Source organism: Megascapheus bottae, chromosome 21 (assembly GCF_031878675.1).
Source record: "Megascapheus bottae isolate mThoBot1 chromosome 21, mThoBot2.hap1, whole genome shotgun sequence".
Lineage (NCBI taxonomy): Eukaryota > Metazoa > Chordata > Mammalia > Rodentia > Geomyidae > Megascapheus > Megascapheus bottae.
In genome coordinates this window covers 10,881,232-10,898,044 of record NC_143529.1, presented here as the reverse complement: position 1 = coordinate 10,898,044, position 16,813 = coordinate 10,881,232, and the positions used below count along the sequence as shown (strand labels likewise).

The window sequence follows — 16,813 nt, the reverse complement described above, 5'->3', positions numbered from 1 at the left end:
TTATTATTCAATGTTAAATAATTTGTGGAAGTAGAATTCTATTTGATATGCATTTTTTTCTCAGTATATTTTTATTTCTTCTGGATTTATAACATTCATCATATTTCCTTGATGGTACCCACATACCATTAGTTTCCTGCCACTCATTTTACCCATATGTTCACTGAACCTCACAGTAATTAAAAAAATAAATTCTTCAACCTGACTTTCCTTATTAAAAGCTTTGCAAAAAGTAGTGGTAGTGGGTATTCTTGATGATAATATAGAAAACCTGCCTAGGGCAAGATTGCTTCCTGCTATGCATCTAGTAGCTTATTTTACCAAAAAAAAAAAGAAGAAGAAAAAGAAAAAATCTTGCAACTGTACTTGTTAGAGTTTTGATGGGCACTTTACCTAAGAGCTCTCCGAGTGAAAAAGTAACTTAGTCAAGAAGAGATTATTACTGGCTTACTGGCTCCAAGATTACCAACATTTTACTATACAGATATATTGTGCATTATCTGAAACTTTAAGGACCAGAAGTGTTTCAGATTTGGGATTTTTTCCCCCCCAATGGTTAATATAAAGGTGATGTACAGAAGAGTTACAGTTCCGGGGCCGGGAGTTTGGCCTAGTGGTTAAAGTGCTTGCCTAGCATGCATGAAGACCTGGGTTCGATTCCTCGCTACCACATACATAGAAAAAAGCCGGAAGTGGTGCTGAGGCTCAAGTGGTAGAGCTCTAGCCTTGAGAAAGTCCAAGGACAGTGCTCAGGCCCTGAGCTCAAGCACAGGACTGGCAAAAAAAAAAAAGAAGAGTTACAGTTCCATATGTCAGGTAGTGAGTACATTTTATTTTTTATTAATTAATTAATTTATTTATTTTTTTGTTTTTGCCAGTCCTGGGCCTGAGCTCAGGGCCTGAGCACTGTCCTTGGGTTTTCTCAAGGCTAGAGCTCTACCACTTGAGCCTTAGTGCCACTTCCAGCTTTTTTTTTTTTTTTTTTTTTCTATGTATGTGGTACCGAGGAATTGAACCCGGGTCTTCATGCATGCTAGGCAAGCACTTTAACCACTAGGCCAAACTCCCGGCCCTATTTATTTATTTTTGCCAGCCCTGGACTTGGGCTCAGGACCTGAGCACTGTCCTTGGCCTTTCTCAAGGCTATAGCTCTACCACTTGAGCCACAGCACCACTTCGGGCTTTTTTTTTTTTTTCTATGTATGTGGTATATTTATTTTTAAACAATGTCATCCCTTCCCTTACTCTTTCCCAGTTTTTCCCTCCCATTCCTACCTGCAAGTTTTATAGTTCATTTTCAATACAGTGTCTATGAGTGCCACTGCTGTTTGTTCACCCTCAGTTCCTCCATTCCTTTCTCTTCCCTCTTACCTTCCCAAAGACAGATCAGTGAACAAATAAGATAAAAAGAAAAGCGCAACAAAGAAAAAACTCCATATCCTGGAGTTCATTTTGGCAAATAAGAGAGTGTGTCAAGGACTTTCCTGCCTGGGCTGGCATGGAATGGTAATCCTCAGATCTTAGCCTTCTAAGTAGTTAGGATTATAGATGTGAGCCACTGACACCTGACTCAAAACTGAACTTTATATTTGAAATTTATAGTCTTAAATTTAAGTTGAACTGAACAAAACTAACTACATTTCCTTTAGTACATATTTTGTAGCAGAAAAGTAAAGAATTTAAGCAAATATTGAAGCCATGTTTGGAGTACTATATTCAGTTCCTTTACTCATTTCTAAGTCAGATTAACGTAGTGGTTTGTTTCTTCTAGTAATAACTCAACTTCTGAGGAAGTAGTTTTAGTTTGGGTTGACTTGATTGATGTACCTGGTTTAAGAATGATTTCTCTCTTTTTTTAAAGCAAACTCTACGTAACTTATTGAGCAAGTTTTCTCCTTCCTTTTCTGCTGAAATTAAACAATTAAATAAAGAACATGAAAAATTATTTCACAAATGGATGCTGCAGTTACAGTAAGTATTATTACAAACCTTTCTAAAATAGAGAATAATATATATGCATCTTTATGTTAAATCAAATAGTTAAATAAATTTTTCTCTCAGTAGTAAACCTCAAAATTAGATTTTGTCAATTTTATGAAATATAAAAATGTCTGTTTTCTGACTCTTCTCAGAAAGTCTATAGTTTTGGTTTTATAAATACTAACAAATATACCAGGTCTTGGTGGCGTTCATGCCTGTAATCCTAGCCATTCAGGAGGATGAGATCTAGAAATCAAGGTTCAAAGCCAGCCTGAGAAGACTCTTATCTCCAGATAGCCACCAAAAAATTCCTAACTAGGAGTGGTGGAGTACTAGCTTTGAGTTAAATTAAGGGACAATCCACATCCTGAGTTCAAGCCATACTACTGAACCATGCATATGCATGCATGTGGCCTCCCTGCCCCCCAAGACATAGACATACACACTCACACATACACACACACACACACACACACACACACAGATTAATATATCAATTAAATTTTAACTCAGTTATCCACAGCAAAGTTTATAATGAAATAATATGTATTACTGTATTACTTTTTTTTTTTAACTCAGGACCTTCTATTTTCTAAGCAAGAACTCTGTCACTTGATGCCCCAATCTAGGCATATTTACTTTCTCTTAATGTAATTTTATATATGTGTATTTTCAGAATTCCATGAGACTTTTTTTCTGTTGTAAATATTCTGCATTTTTTAAATTGCTTATTAGAGTATTTCTTCAATTTTGTTTTTTTGGATGGTACCTCAGATTAAAATTTAAGTTTGCATAAGAGTGAACCAGGAAGAGTGATTAAGATCAAATCATAAGCCCGGCACCCTCATACCTATAATCCCTAGCTACTCAGGAGACTGAGATCTGAGGATCTCAGCCTGGGCAAGAAAGTCTATGAGACTCTTATCTCTAATAAACTACTCAGAAAAAGCTTGAAGTGGTGCTGTGACTCAAGTGGTAGAGCAATAACCTTGAATAAAAGTTCAGGAGCAGTGCCCAAGCCCTCAGTTCAAGCCCCAAGACTGGCAGAAGACAAAAAAAATCAAATACTACTACTTTTTGACTTACATGAAAAAAGGACCTAACATAAGAAAATATAGTATACTGTAATATAAATGTATTCTCATGTTCACAGTTACAGAGACACTGGGGTAAATAAGAGTGCAAGCCAACTGCAGGAAGAATGTAGAAATAATTACTGCAGCTGATCTTGTTTTTATGTTGATAGTGTGCTCCAGGGTTATTATAGGAAGAGAATGATTATCTTTCCTGCAAGAACCTCAGCTTTTCTCAATAACTAATTATGGATTTCACATAAAGTTTGTACAGCATCTCTTTAATCCCAAATTCCATTCCCTAGCTCGCCAGTTCTTCCTTCTTCCAGTATGTAAACTCAGATGGTTTTGACTTGCTTTGCTTCCCAGTTGACACTTTATAGCTAGCTACTTCAGTTAGGTTGCTGTCTGAATTCCTTTCTTCTTTTTGATAGTCCGGTGGTTAATTGGACTTTAGTGCCCGAGCTGGTTGAGCTAGCTTTGAACCTCAGTCCTCCAATCTCAGCCTCCTGGGTAGTAGGATTACAGGTGTGAGCCACTGCATCCGACTTTACTTGTTACTTTTAATGCTCATTATCCTTACCATAAAGGCCAGCTAACATATTAGTATGATTTAATACCTTTCCAATTGATCAATTTCAACTCTGCTTTAGTCTTTTAAACCACTTTCTTAACTCCAGGCATTTGTCACTCAAAAGGTAGTGAGAATTCAAAAGAATTTGGAACCATAAATTCTCATATAGCTAATAAAAAGTACCCTTTGTATAAATTGGGAGTCAGCAATTTAGTTATTTAAACATATTTGTTATTTCTGTATTTTTCTTTTATGCTTTCCTTTCTATATTCTTTATAAACTCAAAGAAATTGGTTGATAATAAAATTGGCAATAAGAGGTTTTAAACTTGAATTGTATAAATGCTGTTTTTTCTAACAGCCTTGGGTTCAACATTGTGCTTTATGGTTTGGGTTCTAAGAGAGATTTACTAGAAAAGTTTCGAACCACTATGCTGCAAAATTCCATTCATATTGTCATCAATGGCTTCTTTCCTGGAATCGGCGTGAAATCAGTAAGTTTCAAAAATCTTAAATGGAGTAACATATTTCTAGCCCTTCATTTCCTCCACATTAATGACAATGCTACTTCTCCATTTGGAACATTATATTTTTAAGGAGATTTTCTTTTGGCTTTCATGCCAGTTGGATCACATAGTGTTAAAAATTGCGTTTTGGGGATTCAGGGGAATTTAGCTTAGAAACTCCATTTTTGAATTTCCTAGTTTGAGGTTAATATGTATTAAACCTCAGGAAATGTTAGCTTTGTTTACTACATTATTATCAGTGGAATTCACTGAAGGACAAGATTGTAGGTTGATTATAGGTTTATTTTTTAATCATACTTTTATGTCACTTTGGTAATGTAAAAATAAAGTATAAATAATAGCTTGTAGTTTTACAATACATTTTTGGTAAATCCTTTTTATTTCTCATAGTCTTATTTCTTCTTCACTTGGGAATTTATTAAAAGCTTTTGGATAATTGGTTTTAGTTAATACGATATTGTTTTTAGTGCCACTAGTATTTGTATCCTGAATCGTTTGATAAATTCATAGTTTTCTAATGTTTTCTACTGATAAAATTTTGTTTTTGTTGTCTTCTTACATTGTCTTTATTCTTGGTATTCTTCCCTGCTTCCTTTAAGCCATGGCTTATACTAAAAAAGAAAAAGAAAAAGAATTAACGGCCAGGAGTTTGGCCTAGTGGTAGAGTGCTTGCCTACCATGCACGAAGACCCAGGTTCGATTCCTCGGTACCCACCTACATAGAAAAAAGCCGGAAGTGGTGCCAGTAGCTCAAGTGGTAGAGCTCTAGCCTTGAGAAAGTCCGAGGACAATGCTCAGGCCCTGAGCTCAAGCCCAGGACTGCCCCCCATCCCCCCAAAAAAGAAAAAGAATTAAATATGTTAAGTAGGGGTTGGGAATGTAGCTTAGTGGAGAGTGCTTGCCTAGTATGCATGAATACCTGGGTTCAATTCTCCAGTACCACCTAAAACAAAAAGCCAGAAGTCACGCTGTGGCTCAAGTGGTAGAGTGTTAGCCTTGGGCAAAAAGAAGCTCAGGGACAGTGCATAGGCCCTGTGTTAAAGCCCTAGGACTGGCAATAAATAAATAAAATATATGGTTAAGTAGCCAGTAGAACTTTAAATGATTTTTTAAACAATATAAGAAATAATTTTTAATTTACTTTAAAAAGATTGATTTTCTGGTTGTATTTATCCTATTTACAGAATAAATTGTAATTTATTTGGTACTTGTGCTTTGATTATATAGATCCTGAATTGTATAACACAGGAAGTCCTCAATCATGTGGGTACCTTCCGAAGTGTATTGGATCAGCTAGACTGGATAACAAACAGATTTAAAGAAGGTAATATAAAATAGGTGATCTGTAGTAAGCATTCTTCTATGTAAGTGCAACTATATATGTAAAATGTAACTAAATATGAAGATCTGGATTATTTTAATATGTGCACTTAATCAGTGCTGACTTAGATCTCTAAAACAATTTCTACTTTTTTTTTTTGCCAGTCCTGGTCCTGAACTCAGGGCCTGAGCACTGTCCTTGGGTTTTCTCCAGGCTAGAGCTCTACCACTTGAACTAAGGCACCACTTCTGGCTTTTTTCTATATATTTGGTACCAAGGAATCGAACCCGGGTCTTCATACTTGCTAGCCAAGCACATTACCACTATGCCAAACTCCTGGCCCCAATTTCTACCTTTTATGAGTTTGTTCTGTGAATGCCACTTAACCAAAAGCAAAGTGTTTCTTCTACTCTCTTAGGTTTCACAATTGTTTTGGGGTTTTGTTGTGTCACTTTGCAGTATCTCTAGTTGATTGGTACATCTTTGTCTTAAGTTTTATGTTTAATATTTTTTATAAAATGTCATTTCTAGGACTGAGGTATTGCTCAATTGTAGAGCACTTGCCTGGCATGTTCCAGGCTCTAGGTTTGATACCACAAGAAAAACAAAGATAGCAAAGCATTCTTTGTCTCTATTGTGAGTAAATAACATTGTTTTAAGATGATTTATATACTCTATTGTGGTCTGTAGGATAGAAAAACAAAGGGTTTTTTTGTTGTTGTTATTTTTTATTTTTATTTTTTGCCATTCGTGGAGTTTGAACGCAGGGTCTGAGCACTGTCCTTGGGCTTTCTCAAGGCTAGTGCTCTACCACCTTAGCCACAGCGCCACTTCTGGCTTTTCTGTATATGTGGTCCTGAGGGATTGAACTTGGGTCATTGTGCATGCTAGGCAAGCATTCTACCACTAGGCCAAACTCCCGGCCTCCTTGGAATTTTTTGCTCAAGATTAGTGCTCTGCCACTTGAGTCACAATGCCATTTTAGCTTTTTCTGTGTATGTGAATCAAACCCAGGGCTTTGTGCATGCTAGGCGAACACACTATCACTAGGCTACACCCCCATCCATTTTGTTATTCTTTTGATGTGAATCTTTTAGCTGTATGAATGTATCAAAATATTAGAAATGAGCCAGGTGTTTGTGGCTGACATCTGTAATCCTACCTATTCAAGAGGTTGAGACCAGATAATTGAAACTCAGTGCCAATCTAGACAGATAAGTTGCTGAGACTCTTATTTTCAATTATCCAGCAAAAAGCCAAAAGTGGAGGTGTGGTTCAAGTGGTAAGAGTGCCAGTAATGAGCCAAAAAGCTGATGGACAGTGGCGAGAATCTGAGTTCAAAGCCCAGTACCAGAAAAAAATTAAAAATAAAAAAGGAAAGAAAATTTGAAATGGGATTAGTCAGGCTCTGAACATGATAGTAATTGTCACTTATTTGTTTTCTTTTTCAATTGTGGGGCTTGAACTCTGGGCCTGGGTGCTGTCCCTCATCAATTCAGTTCAAGGGTAGCACTCTACCACTGGAGCTACAGCCTCACTTCCAGTGTTCTGATGGTTAATTGGAGATAGGCATATCACAAACTTTTGTGCCTGGACGGGGCTTGAACCTTGAAAAAAAAAAGAAAAGAAAAAATATTTTTATCCTTTTACCACAGATCTTGTAGTTGTTGACAAGCCAAGAAAGATTGTTTATGTTATTGTTAAAAGAGATACACAAGTCACTGTCTCTGTTATTGATATGAAATCTGGAATTTTTCTTAGACTCTTGTCATTATATTTTCTTTGTTTTTGTGGTGCTAGGGCTTTCTGCATGCCAGGCAAGTACTCTACCACTATGCTGTTTTTTTTCAGATCCTATTGTCCCTGTTGTTTCTCCTGTTCTGTCCACCTCCAGTAGAAGAGAATTTATGTCATATCTTTGAAAGGATTGTCTTTCACCAAATCTGAGAGACTTAACAATACTTGGTTTTAAACTTGCATAGAAGAAAATTTACCTGATTCTGCTACCTTCTGTACTATTTTCCTTGATTTCATCAGAATTTTGGAGTTAAGAAAAAATTTCCACTTACTTTTGACTGTGTATTTCTTCATATACCTGAGCTGTGTGCTTGTTGTTTACCTGTAATTTCTTTCTTACTAATAGTAAACTTGACCTTGACTTATTTAATCAATGGTAGATGAGGTGGTTTTGACAGCTCTATCGTATATATCCTTACTTCATTAACTTCTACATTTAATTCCCTGAACTCATTCCTGATGCTTTAAGCAGTCACTATCATATTTTTTTATTAAAGAATTTATTAACATTGATTTTTACATCATATTTCAAATGACATGTTTAACAAGGGTTCAAGAAGGGAATCTCTATATATAATCACTGGCACTTAGTTTTTAGAACATAATCAAAATTAGGCTAAGGGTTTGCATATCGTATCATAGATACATATAATTTATGAAATAAAACATTGTCTATAGAGTCATAGGTTTTTATGTCTGTGTAGTTATGTTTATATTTCCAATACCATGTCCATAGCATTGGGACTATCATATTTTTTTCTTGTCTCCTTTGGCTTTTGTGATAATTTTTTTTTTAATCTAGTCTTACTGTTTAATGAAAACTTTTTTGGGGGGTGGATGGGCGGCAATCCTGGGGGCTTGAACTCAGAGCCTGGGCACTGTCCTTAAGTTTTTTTCACCAAAGGGTAGCATTCTACCACCTGAGCCACAGTACCACTCTTGGCTTTTTCCATTTATGTGGTACAGAGAAATCAAACCTAGGGCTTCATGCATGCTAAGCAAGCAGTCTAGTACCAATCCACATTCCCAACCCTTAATGAAAATTCTTCATGGTATCCTTCCCACCTTGCAATGCACCATGCACCAGTTTCTGTCTAGTTTATTATATGTATCTTGTTTATTAAGACTGCTTTTTTAGCCAGGTGCCAGTGGCTCAGGTCTGTAATTCTAGCTGCTTAGGAGGCTGAGATCTAAGCATTGCAGCTCAAAACCAGCCCAGGCACATAAGTCAGTAAGACTTTTTATCTCCAGCTAACCACTAGAAAACTGGAAGTTATGCTGTAGCTCAAAGTGGTAGAATACTATCCTGGAGCTGAAGAGCTCAAGGACAGTACCAGGCCCAGAGTTCAAGCCCCAGGACTGACAAAAAAAAAAAATAAAAAACTGCTATTTTTTAGAGCTTGGTTTAAAAGCAATAACCATAATGTCTTACCTACTTAATGATAAATGACATATCTTCAAATAAATTGCGTACCTCTAATGAATTTTCTTTTTTTTGGCCAGTTTCAAGGCTTGAACTCAGGGCGTGAGCACTGCCCTTGGGCTTGAGCTCTACCACTTGAGCCACAGCATCACTTCTGGCTTCTTTTCCATGTATGTGGTGGTACCAAGGACTCAAACCTGGGTCTTCGTGCATGTTTGGCAAGCACACTTACCACTAGGTCAAACTCCCGGCCCTAAGCAATTTTTTTTTTCTAAAAATGGGATCTTACAATAATGCCCAGTTGACCTCAAACTCTTGGGTTCAAGTGATTTTCTGGTCTCAGCCTCTTGAGTAGCTGAAAGTATACATGCATAACCATACTTGGCCAGCTATCATTATATTTTCTTATACGACTTGTGTTTTTGTTTTGCCACTACTGAGACTTGAACTCAAGGCTCTCCTGTTCACTCAGCTTGTTTGTGGCTGGTACTTTGCCATTTCATTCAGTCATACCTTCAGCTCAGCTTTTTACTTGTAATCAACCAGTAAATCTCTAATTAAGAGATTGAGACTCTCAGACTTTTCTACCAGGGCTTGCTTGGAACCATGATTCCCCAGGTTTCAAACTCTTGAGTAGCTTGGATAACAGGCATGAGTTCTTTAATACCTAAGCATTTCATATGGTAAGGACTTTGCAAATATTTACTAAAAGTAACTGGATTCCCTTTCCTTTCAGATTCTTCTTTAGAACTTTTCCTTCTTATCCACAATTTGGATAGTCAGATGTTGAGAGGAGACAGTAGCCAACAAATTATCGGACAGTTGTCATCATTCCACAACATACACCTTATAGCATCTATAGATCACCTCAATGCTCCTCTCAGTAAGTTCAATAGTATTGTGGTCTCTGGGTTTTTACTTGGGGGAGATCTTAGCTGTTTTTCAGTATACTTTCCCTCTATCAGAAATTTAAAGCCAGTTTGCCAAAAACAAAGGTATACTCAATTCAGAAAGTAATTCTTGAAAATAAGACTTCATAAATTAGAAAGAGTATTTTACACTCAAGCAGGATACCACATATTATTTTGTTCGTTTTACTCTTTGTATTATAACATTTATTTTTATAAACTTCATTTGCAGATTTTATGATAATCCTATAGAATGAAATGTTAACTAATTCTTCAAAAGAATGCCTTGATAGTATTAACATATCTTAATTTGTATATAATGTACAATAAAAGTTCAGGTGTTGATTGACAGTGCAGATTGTGAGCTACTGATATGAATAACAAGGGATAAAAATGAGAAAATTTAGAGTGCTTCGTCTTTTTTTAATGTGGTGCTAAGGATTCAACCAGGGATTCATCTTTTAAAAGTTGATATTTTCTCAGTCTTTTCTGAAAAGAAATCTAGTAGCATGACAGAATGAACATAATTTGTAATTGTTTTTGTTGATCATATACCACAGTGTGGGATCATGCAAAACAGAGTCTTTATAATTGGCTGTGGTATGAAACTACTACATACAGTCCTTATAGTGAAGAAACCTCCTATGAGAATTCTCTTCTGGTTAAACAGTCTGGATCTCTACCACTTAGTTCTCTGATTCATGTCTTACGGAGCCTTACCCCTAATGCAAGGTAAGAATGAAAGCCATGTGTATTTTTGAAAAACTATGCACTTGAGGACTATGAGTATCGTTCAGCAATAGAGCACTTACTTCACATGCATGCACAGAGCCCTGAGTTTAATTCCTAACTCACCAAAAAATGAAGCCAAAAAAACACTGTACATTTAAAGAGCAACGAGGGCCAGGAGTTTGGCCTAGTGGTGGAGTGCTTGCCTAGCATGCATGAAGACCTCGATTCCATTCCTTGGTACCACATACATAGGAAAACCGGGAGTGGTACTGTGGCTTAAGTTGTAGAGCACTGACTGGCCTTGAGGAAAGCCCAGTGCTCAGGCTCTGAGTTCAAGTCCCAGGACTGGCCAAAAAAAACAAAAGAACAATGAGGCATACTTCTGGCAAAATACTTTTTCTGGGGTGGTACTAGAGTTTGAACTTAGGTCAGAACTCTACTATTTGGATCATACTTCCAGCCCTGCAAAATACTTTCACACTTAAATTCATCCTTTTTGTTTCAAACACCTAGCATAATAGAAAATACATGAGAAACAAAATTAAAAAGCTGCTCCAAAAATATCAACATTGCCAGGTGCAGTGCAGTGGCTCATGTCTGTAATCCTAGCTACTCAAGAGGCTAAGATCTGAGGATCACAGTTCAAAGCCAGCCTGGGCACTAATATCTGTGAAACTCTTATTTCCAATTAACCACTAGACACCCAGAAGTGGTGCTGTGGCTCAAGGGGTAAGACAGGAACCTTGAGCTGAAGAGCTCAGGGACAGCGCCCAGGCTCAGAATTCACGCCCCATGACTGGCGTGGGGGGAGAGAATCAACATTTCTGTAGTCCCAGGTACTCGGAAAGCATAGGTAGGATGATTGTAATCAATCTGAGCAAAATGTATGGGATCATACTTGAAAGATAACTTAAAGCAAAAAGGGCTGAAGATGTGTCTTAAGAGGTAGAAGTCCTGCCTAGGAAGTGTGAGATACTTGAGTTCAAAACCCATTATAACCAAATGTGTGTGTGTGTGTGTATGTGTGTGTGTGCACACTTGAATGTAATAGAATTATGAATCTATGAGCAGAGTTGAAGTCATACCCCAACTACATTGTGAGTTTGGATCACACAGCAAGACTGTCTCACAACATCTATGTGTGTGTGTGTGTGTGTGTGTGTGTGTGTGTGTGTGTGTGTATAACCTCCATCTTTTTACTTTGTCTTGTGCGTTCTGGCTATATCTTTACTTTAATGGTGATTTACAGAACAATCCCTTTAGATCATCTGAATGACTGCTTTGCAAAAACTTCAGTACTGCTATTGACCTCTCCTGAATTTTGATTTTTTTTTTCCTGGTCATAGGGCTTAAACTCAGGGCCTGGGCACTGTTCCTGAGCTCTTCAAGCTCAAAGCTACTGCCCTACTCCTTGAGCCACATTGCCACTTTCCCTTTTCTAGTGATTAATTGGAGATAAGAGTCTCTTGGTCTTTAGTGCCAGGGCTGGCTTTGAACAGCGATCCTCAGATCTCAGCCTCCTGAGTAGCTAGGATTACAGGCATGAGCCACTACACCCCTCCTAAATGATGAAATACTTTTAAGTGGCCGGTATGTAAACATTTATTTGTATTAGTGCCATATTTAACATGATAAATTCTACTGCATGCACCCCAACTTTATGCATATCAGTTTTCAAACATACTTTAGCAATAACTATAATAGAAAAATTAAGGCAAAGAACTTTTGCTTCTAATTTGATTAAAGAATATTTTAACATTAATATGATGCTAATCTTATCTTCAGCATTTTTTAATGCCGGGGAATGAACCCAAGAACTCATTCATACTAAGCAATTGTTCTACTATAAATGATACCAACAGCCATCCAAAAAGCTTCATCAGTGTCACAAAGCTCATGAAACTTAGCCTCTAAAAATTAACAAAACCTTCTAGTACAGTAGGGCACACAGTGATGTTGTGGTAGTTACGCCAGGTGACATGTACAACAAAACTGCAGAGCTACACACATACACACAAAGACAGTCTAACAGTAACATCTAGGATTTCTTTCTGTAAGCCAGGATCTTGCTATGTAGTATAGACTGGTTGTAAATTCTCAAGTCTTTCTGCCTAAGCCTCCTGAGTGTTATGATTACAAACTTGTGCCACCACACTTGGATGAATATGGTGGTTGTGTGAAATACTGTGAACAGTAGTAAAAAGAATTCAAGAGATTTCCCTGTGTAGTTATTTGGTAACATCTTATGAATCTGTAAATATTTCAAAAGAAAAAAATCAGTCACAAAACAGAAATTGCTAGATTAAAAATATACATATATACGTGTGTGTGTGTTTGTGTGTGTGTGTGTGTGTGTGTGTGTGTGTGTGTGTACATATATACCTAAAGGTCTCATGCATCCCATACTCTTGAAAATAATGATACTGTCATTAGTGGTATAGTGGTATTCTGAGTATTTTTCATTTTTGATAGTAATACAAAATTTGCATCATTATCCTGTTCAATATAACATGTGTTCCAAAAATGTCCTTGATTCCCCACATAAATCAAAATTTTAATTACATTGCTGCTTCATGACCTAGAATGTTTTGCTGGGATTATACCTATGTGCCACCAGGCCCAGAATCCAAGAATTCTCGAGGAATCTTAGTATGTATAACATTCCTTCTAACCCTATTATTCAAATTGATTCCTTCACCACCATAAAAAAATTTAAGACACTAGAAACACACAATATTATTTAAAGGAAATATTTTTAGCCATTTAAATTGAAATAACATATGAAAACAGTAGGGAAATGTTGTTTGTAATGTATCTTAAACATCCATTAAAACTCATTTAGTAAGTTTCTAAAGACACAGTGAAAAGGTAAAGTATTAAATGGTTTAACACTATATGTTTTTTGGTTTTTGGTTTTTTTTTGCCAGTCCTGGGCTTGAGCTCAGGGCCTGAGCACTGTCCTTGGGTTTTCTCAAGGCTTGAGCTCTACCACTTGAGCCACAGCACCACTTGCAGCTTTTTCTACGTATGTTATACCGAGGAATCGAACCTTGATCTTCATGCATGCTAGGCAAGCACTCTACCACTAGGCCAAACTCCTGGCCTAAATAGGGTTTTTTTTTTTTTTTTTGTTGTTGTTGTTTTAGTACCAGCACTGGGACTTGAACATCACTCTTGCTAAGCTTCTTTGCTTAAGGCTGGTGCTGTACTACTTGAGCTACATACCACTTTCAGCTTTTTACTGGTTAATTGGAGATAAAAGTAGAAAATTTATCTGCCTGAGCAGGCTTTGAACTGTAATCATCAGATCTCATCCTCCTGAATAGCTAGAATTACTGGTGTGAGACTCTAACACCCAACAAAATGTTTGATTCTTTTTTTCTCTTTTCTTGAACTATGGGCTGGGGCACTGTCCTTGAGCTCTTCAGCTCATGGTTAGTGCTGCTTGAGCCACAGCACCACTTAGGGTTTTCTGGTGGTTAATTGGAGATAATACTCTCATAGATTTTCATGCCTGAACTGGCTTTAAATCATGATCCTCAGATCTCAGTCTCCCTTATAGCTAGGATTACAGGCATGAGCCACCAGCGCTGGGCTTTGATTATTATTTCTATACTGTCATTCCACAAGATTTTTTTTTTTTTGGCAGTCCTGGGGCTTGAACTCAGGGCTTGGGCACTGTCCTTGGGCTTTCTCAAGGCCAGAACTCTACCACTTGAGCCATAATACCACTGTCAGCTTTTTCTATGTATGTGGTCCTGAGAAATTGAACCTGGGTCTTCTTGCATGCTAGGCTAACACTCTTATCACTAAACCACTCTTCTGGCCTCTCCAAAGATTTGTTGTTTTTTTTTAAATGGGTCATGGGGCCTGAATTCTGGGCCTGGGCGCTGTCCCTGAGCTCTTCAGCTCAAGGCTATCACCCTACCCCTTGAGCCACAGTGCCATTTCCCCTTTTCTAGTGATTAATTGGAGGTAAGAGTCTCATGGTCTTTAGTTCCCTGAGCTGGCTTTGAACCCCAGTCCTCAGATCTCAGCCTCCTGAATAGCTAGGATTACAGATATGAGTCACAACACCCGGCTTCTTACACAAAGATTTTATATAGCAGCATATACAATATGGTCTCAATACTTGGTGTTAATGGTTATTTTAGGATTATGAGATTGAGGTTTTCCTTTTTAGACATTATTGAATTAAGTTTTCTGTAAAGGATGACTAATTTGGAGTCAGGGAAAAAAAAAAAAACATTTATCCCAAAATGCTGACAAAGTAGACAAAAATAGTATGTTCGCAGTCAGGAGTTTGGCCGAGTGGTAGAATGCTTGCCTATCATGCACAAAGGCCCAGGTTTGATTTCTTGGTACCACATACATAGGAAAAAGCTGGAAGTGGTGCTATGGCGCAAGTGGTAGAGCTCTAGCCTTGAGAAAAGTCCAAGGACAGTACTCAGGCCCTGAGTTAAGCCCCACAACTGGCAAAAAAAATAGTATGTTCCTCGAAGAAAGAAATGAAGATAAAAAGACAGACCATGTATTTGACATTCTGGGTACATTTTATTACTACCTATTTTCTCTTGATGTTAACTTCCTTGATTTGAATTCCTGTTTGTTTTTTGTTTCCTTAGGGGGATTTTCAGGCTACTAATAAAGTATCAGCTGGATAACCAGGAAAATCCTTCCTACATTGGTATCCAACATTTATGATATTAAATTGTGTGAATTGTTTTATTCTCTTGTAATCCTTTTTCTCAAATTAAATGAGCACGAGTTTCTCATAGCAATGATAAACTCTGAGATGGTGTACCTACCACATAGCACATTTTGAAACAGGAATAGGGCTTCATTTCTACAGATACACTGCTGAATGGGATGTTTACTAATAGGAAATTGAAAGACGATCCCACTTTTAGAATTTCCTGTGTTGTCAGGTTTTTTGTGCTTCATTTGGATGGGAAAAGACGTGTGTGCTCAGTGGGTTAGGCAATTCTTGGTCACAAGTAACTACCTTCAGCAGCCAATCCACCTTAAAAGCTGTATGTGAGCCACAATGTGCCATACTTGGGTTTTCTCTGGTTTTACTTTTAGGATGTTTTTGTTTTGTTTAAGTTTTTAAATCAACACTTACTGATGGCTGTGGTGTAATATGCCAACAGCATCTTTGTTCTGTTTTTTGGTATGGGTATGGCTGGGTTATATATGGTGTCGTATGTTGATATTTCTTTTGAATTGTCCAGGACTTTCTTTTCAAGATTTTTATCAGCAGTGTCGAGAAGCATTCCTTGTTAATAGTGATCTGACACTCCGAGCTCAACTAACTGAATTTAGGGACCACAAACTTATAAGAACAAAGAAGGTAAGAATGCTATTTTAGCAGTATATGTCAAGAATACTTCATATTATTTATTAAGAACAGAAATACCTTTGACTAAGTCAGACATGATTATGAAACTAAGGTTCCATGATGGGTCACAAGGATTCAGCCAGTGAATATGCTGCTGGAGGCTCCCCCCCACCCCCCAGTCCTAGAGCTTGAACTCAGGGCCTGGGCACTATCTTTCTTTGGGCTTTCTTAAGGCTAGTTCGCTAGTACTCTACCCACTTGAGCCACAGCATCACTTCTGTTTTTTTCTGTGTGATAGTGAGGAATCAAACCCAAGGCTTCACGCATGCTGGGCAAGTACTCTACCACTAGGCCACACTCCCAGCCCTAGCTGCTGAAGGTTTTTAGGAAGAGACCTAATAGAAGAATTCTGCTTCTGAGAAGAAAAAAATACTTCTTGTATATTCAAGCTGGGTGCTGGTCCTTCATGACCATAATCCCAGCTACCCAGAAGGCTGAGATCTAAGATTTGAGGGTTGAGCTAGCCCAGACAGGAAAGTCTGTGAGACTCTTATTTTCAGTTAACCAGCAAATAGCTAGAAGTAGAGGTGTGGCTCAACTTAAAAGAACCCCAGTCTTAGCTGGGCACCGTGGCTCATACCTGTAATCCTAGCTACTCAGGAGGCTGAGATCTGAGGATCTCGATTCAAAGCCAGCCCCGGCACGTAAGTCCATGAGACTCTTCACTTAACCACTAGAAAACCAGAAGTGGGGCTGTGGTTCAAGGGGTAGGGCAGTAGACTTGAGCTGAAGAACTCAGGGACAGCACCCAGGCCCAGAGTTCAAGCTTCATGACCTATCAAGAAAATAAATAAAAGGGCCCTACCTCTTGAGTGAAAAGGCCAGTTGAGAGCATGAGGTCTTGAGTTCAAACCCCAGAATAGTTATACACACACACATACACACACACAGAGAAAAGAGTTGTTCAGAGTATGGGCTAGGTGCCAGTGATTCACACCTGTATCTAAAGAAAATAGGGGGAAAGATGAACAAAGAATCAAGTGTCAGATGTGGAATAGGACAGGAGGACCAAGGAGCTACCGAGTCTCTACTTAGTTTCTTTCTGCTATGAAGTAGCTCAAGTATAGCTCACTTAAAA

At 37.8% G+C, this 16,813-nt stretch overlaps 1 protein-coding gene across 1 annotated transcript in view; it reads left to right on the top strand.

Moving 5' to 3' along the window:
- The window catches only part of Orc2 (origin recognition complex subunit 2), a 35,767-nt gene that overhangs the window by 17,735 nt on the left and 1,219 nt on the right, over positions 1–16,813 (top strand). Inside the window, exons 10-16 of the mRNA XM_090354588.1 lie at positions 1,862–1,971; positions 3,988–4,120; positions 5,381–5,477; positions 9,431–9,577; positions 10,163–10,334; positions 14,960–15,021; positions 15,569–15,687. Coding sequence (XP_090210714.1) covers positions 1,862–1,971; positions 3,988–4,120; positions 5,381–5,477; positions 9,431–9,577; positions 10,163–10,334; positions 14,960–15,021; positions 15,569–15,687 — 840 coding nt within the window. The remainder of the gene's footprint in view (positions 1–1,861; positions 1,972–3,987; positions 4,121–5,380; positions 5,478–9,430; positions 9,578–10,162; positions 10,335–14,959; positions 15,022–15,568; positions 15,688–16,813) is intronic.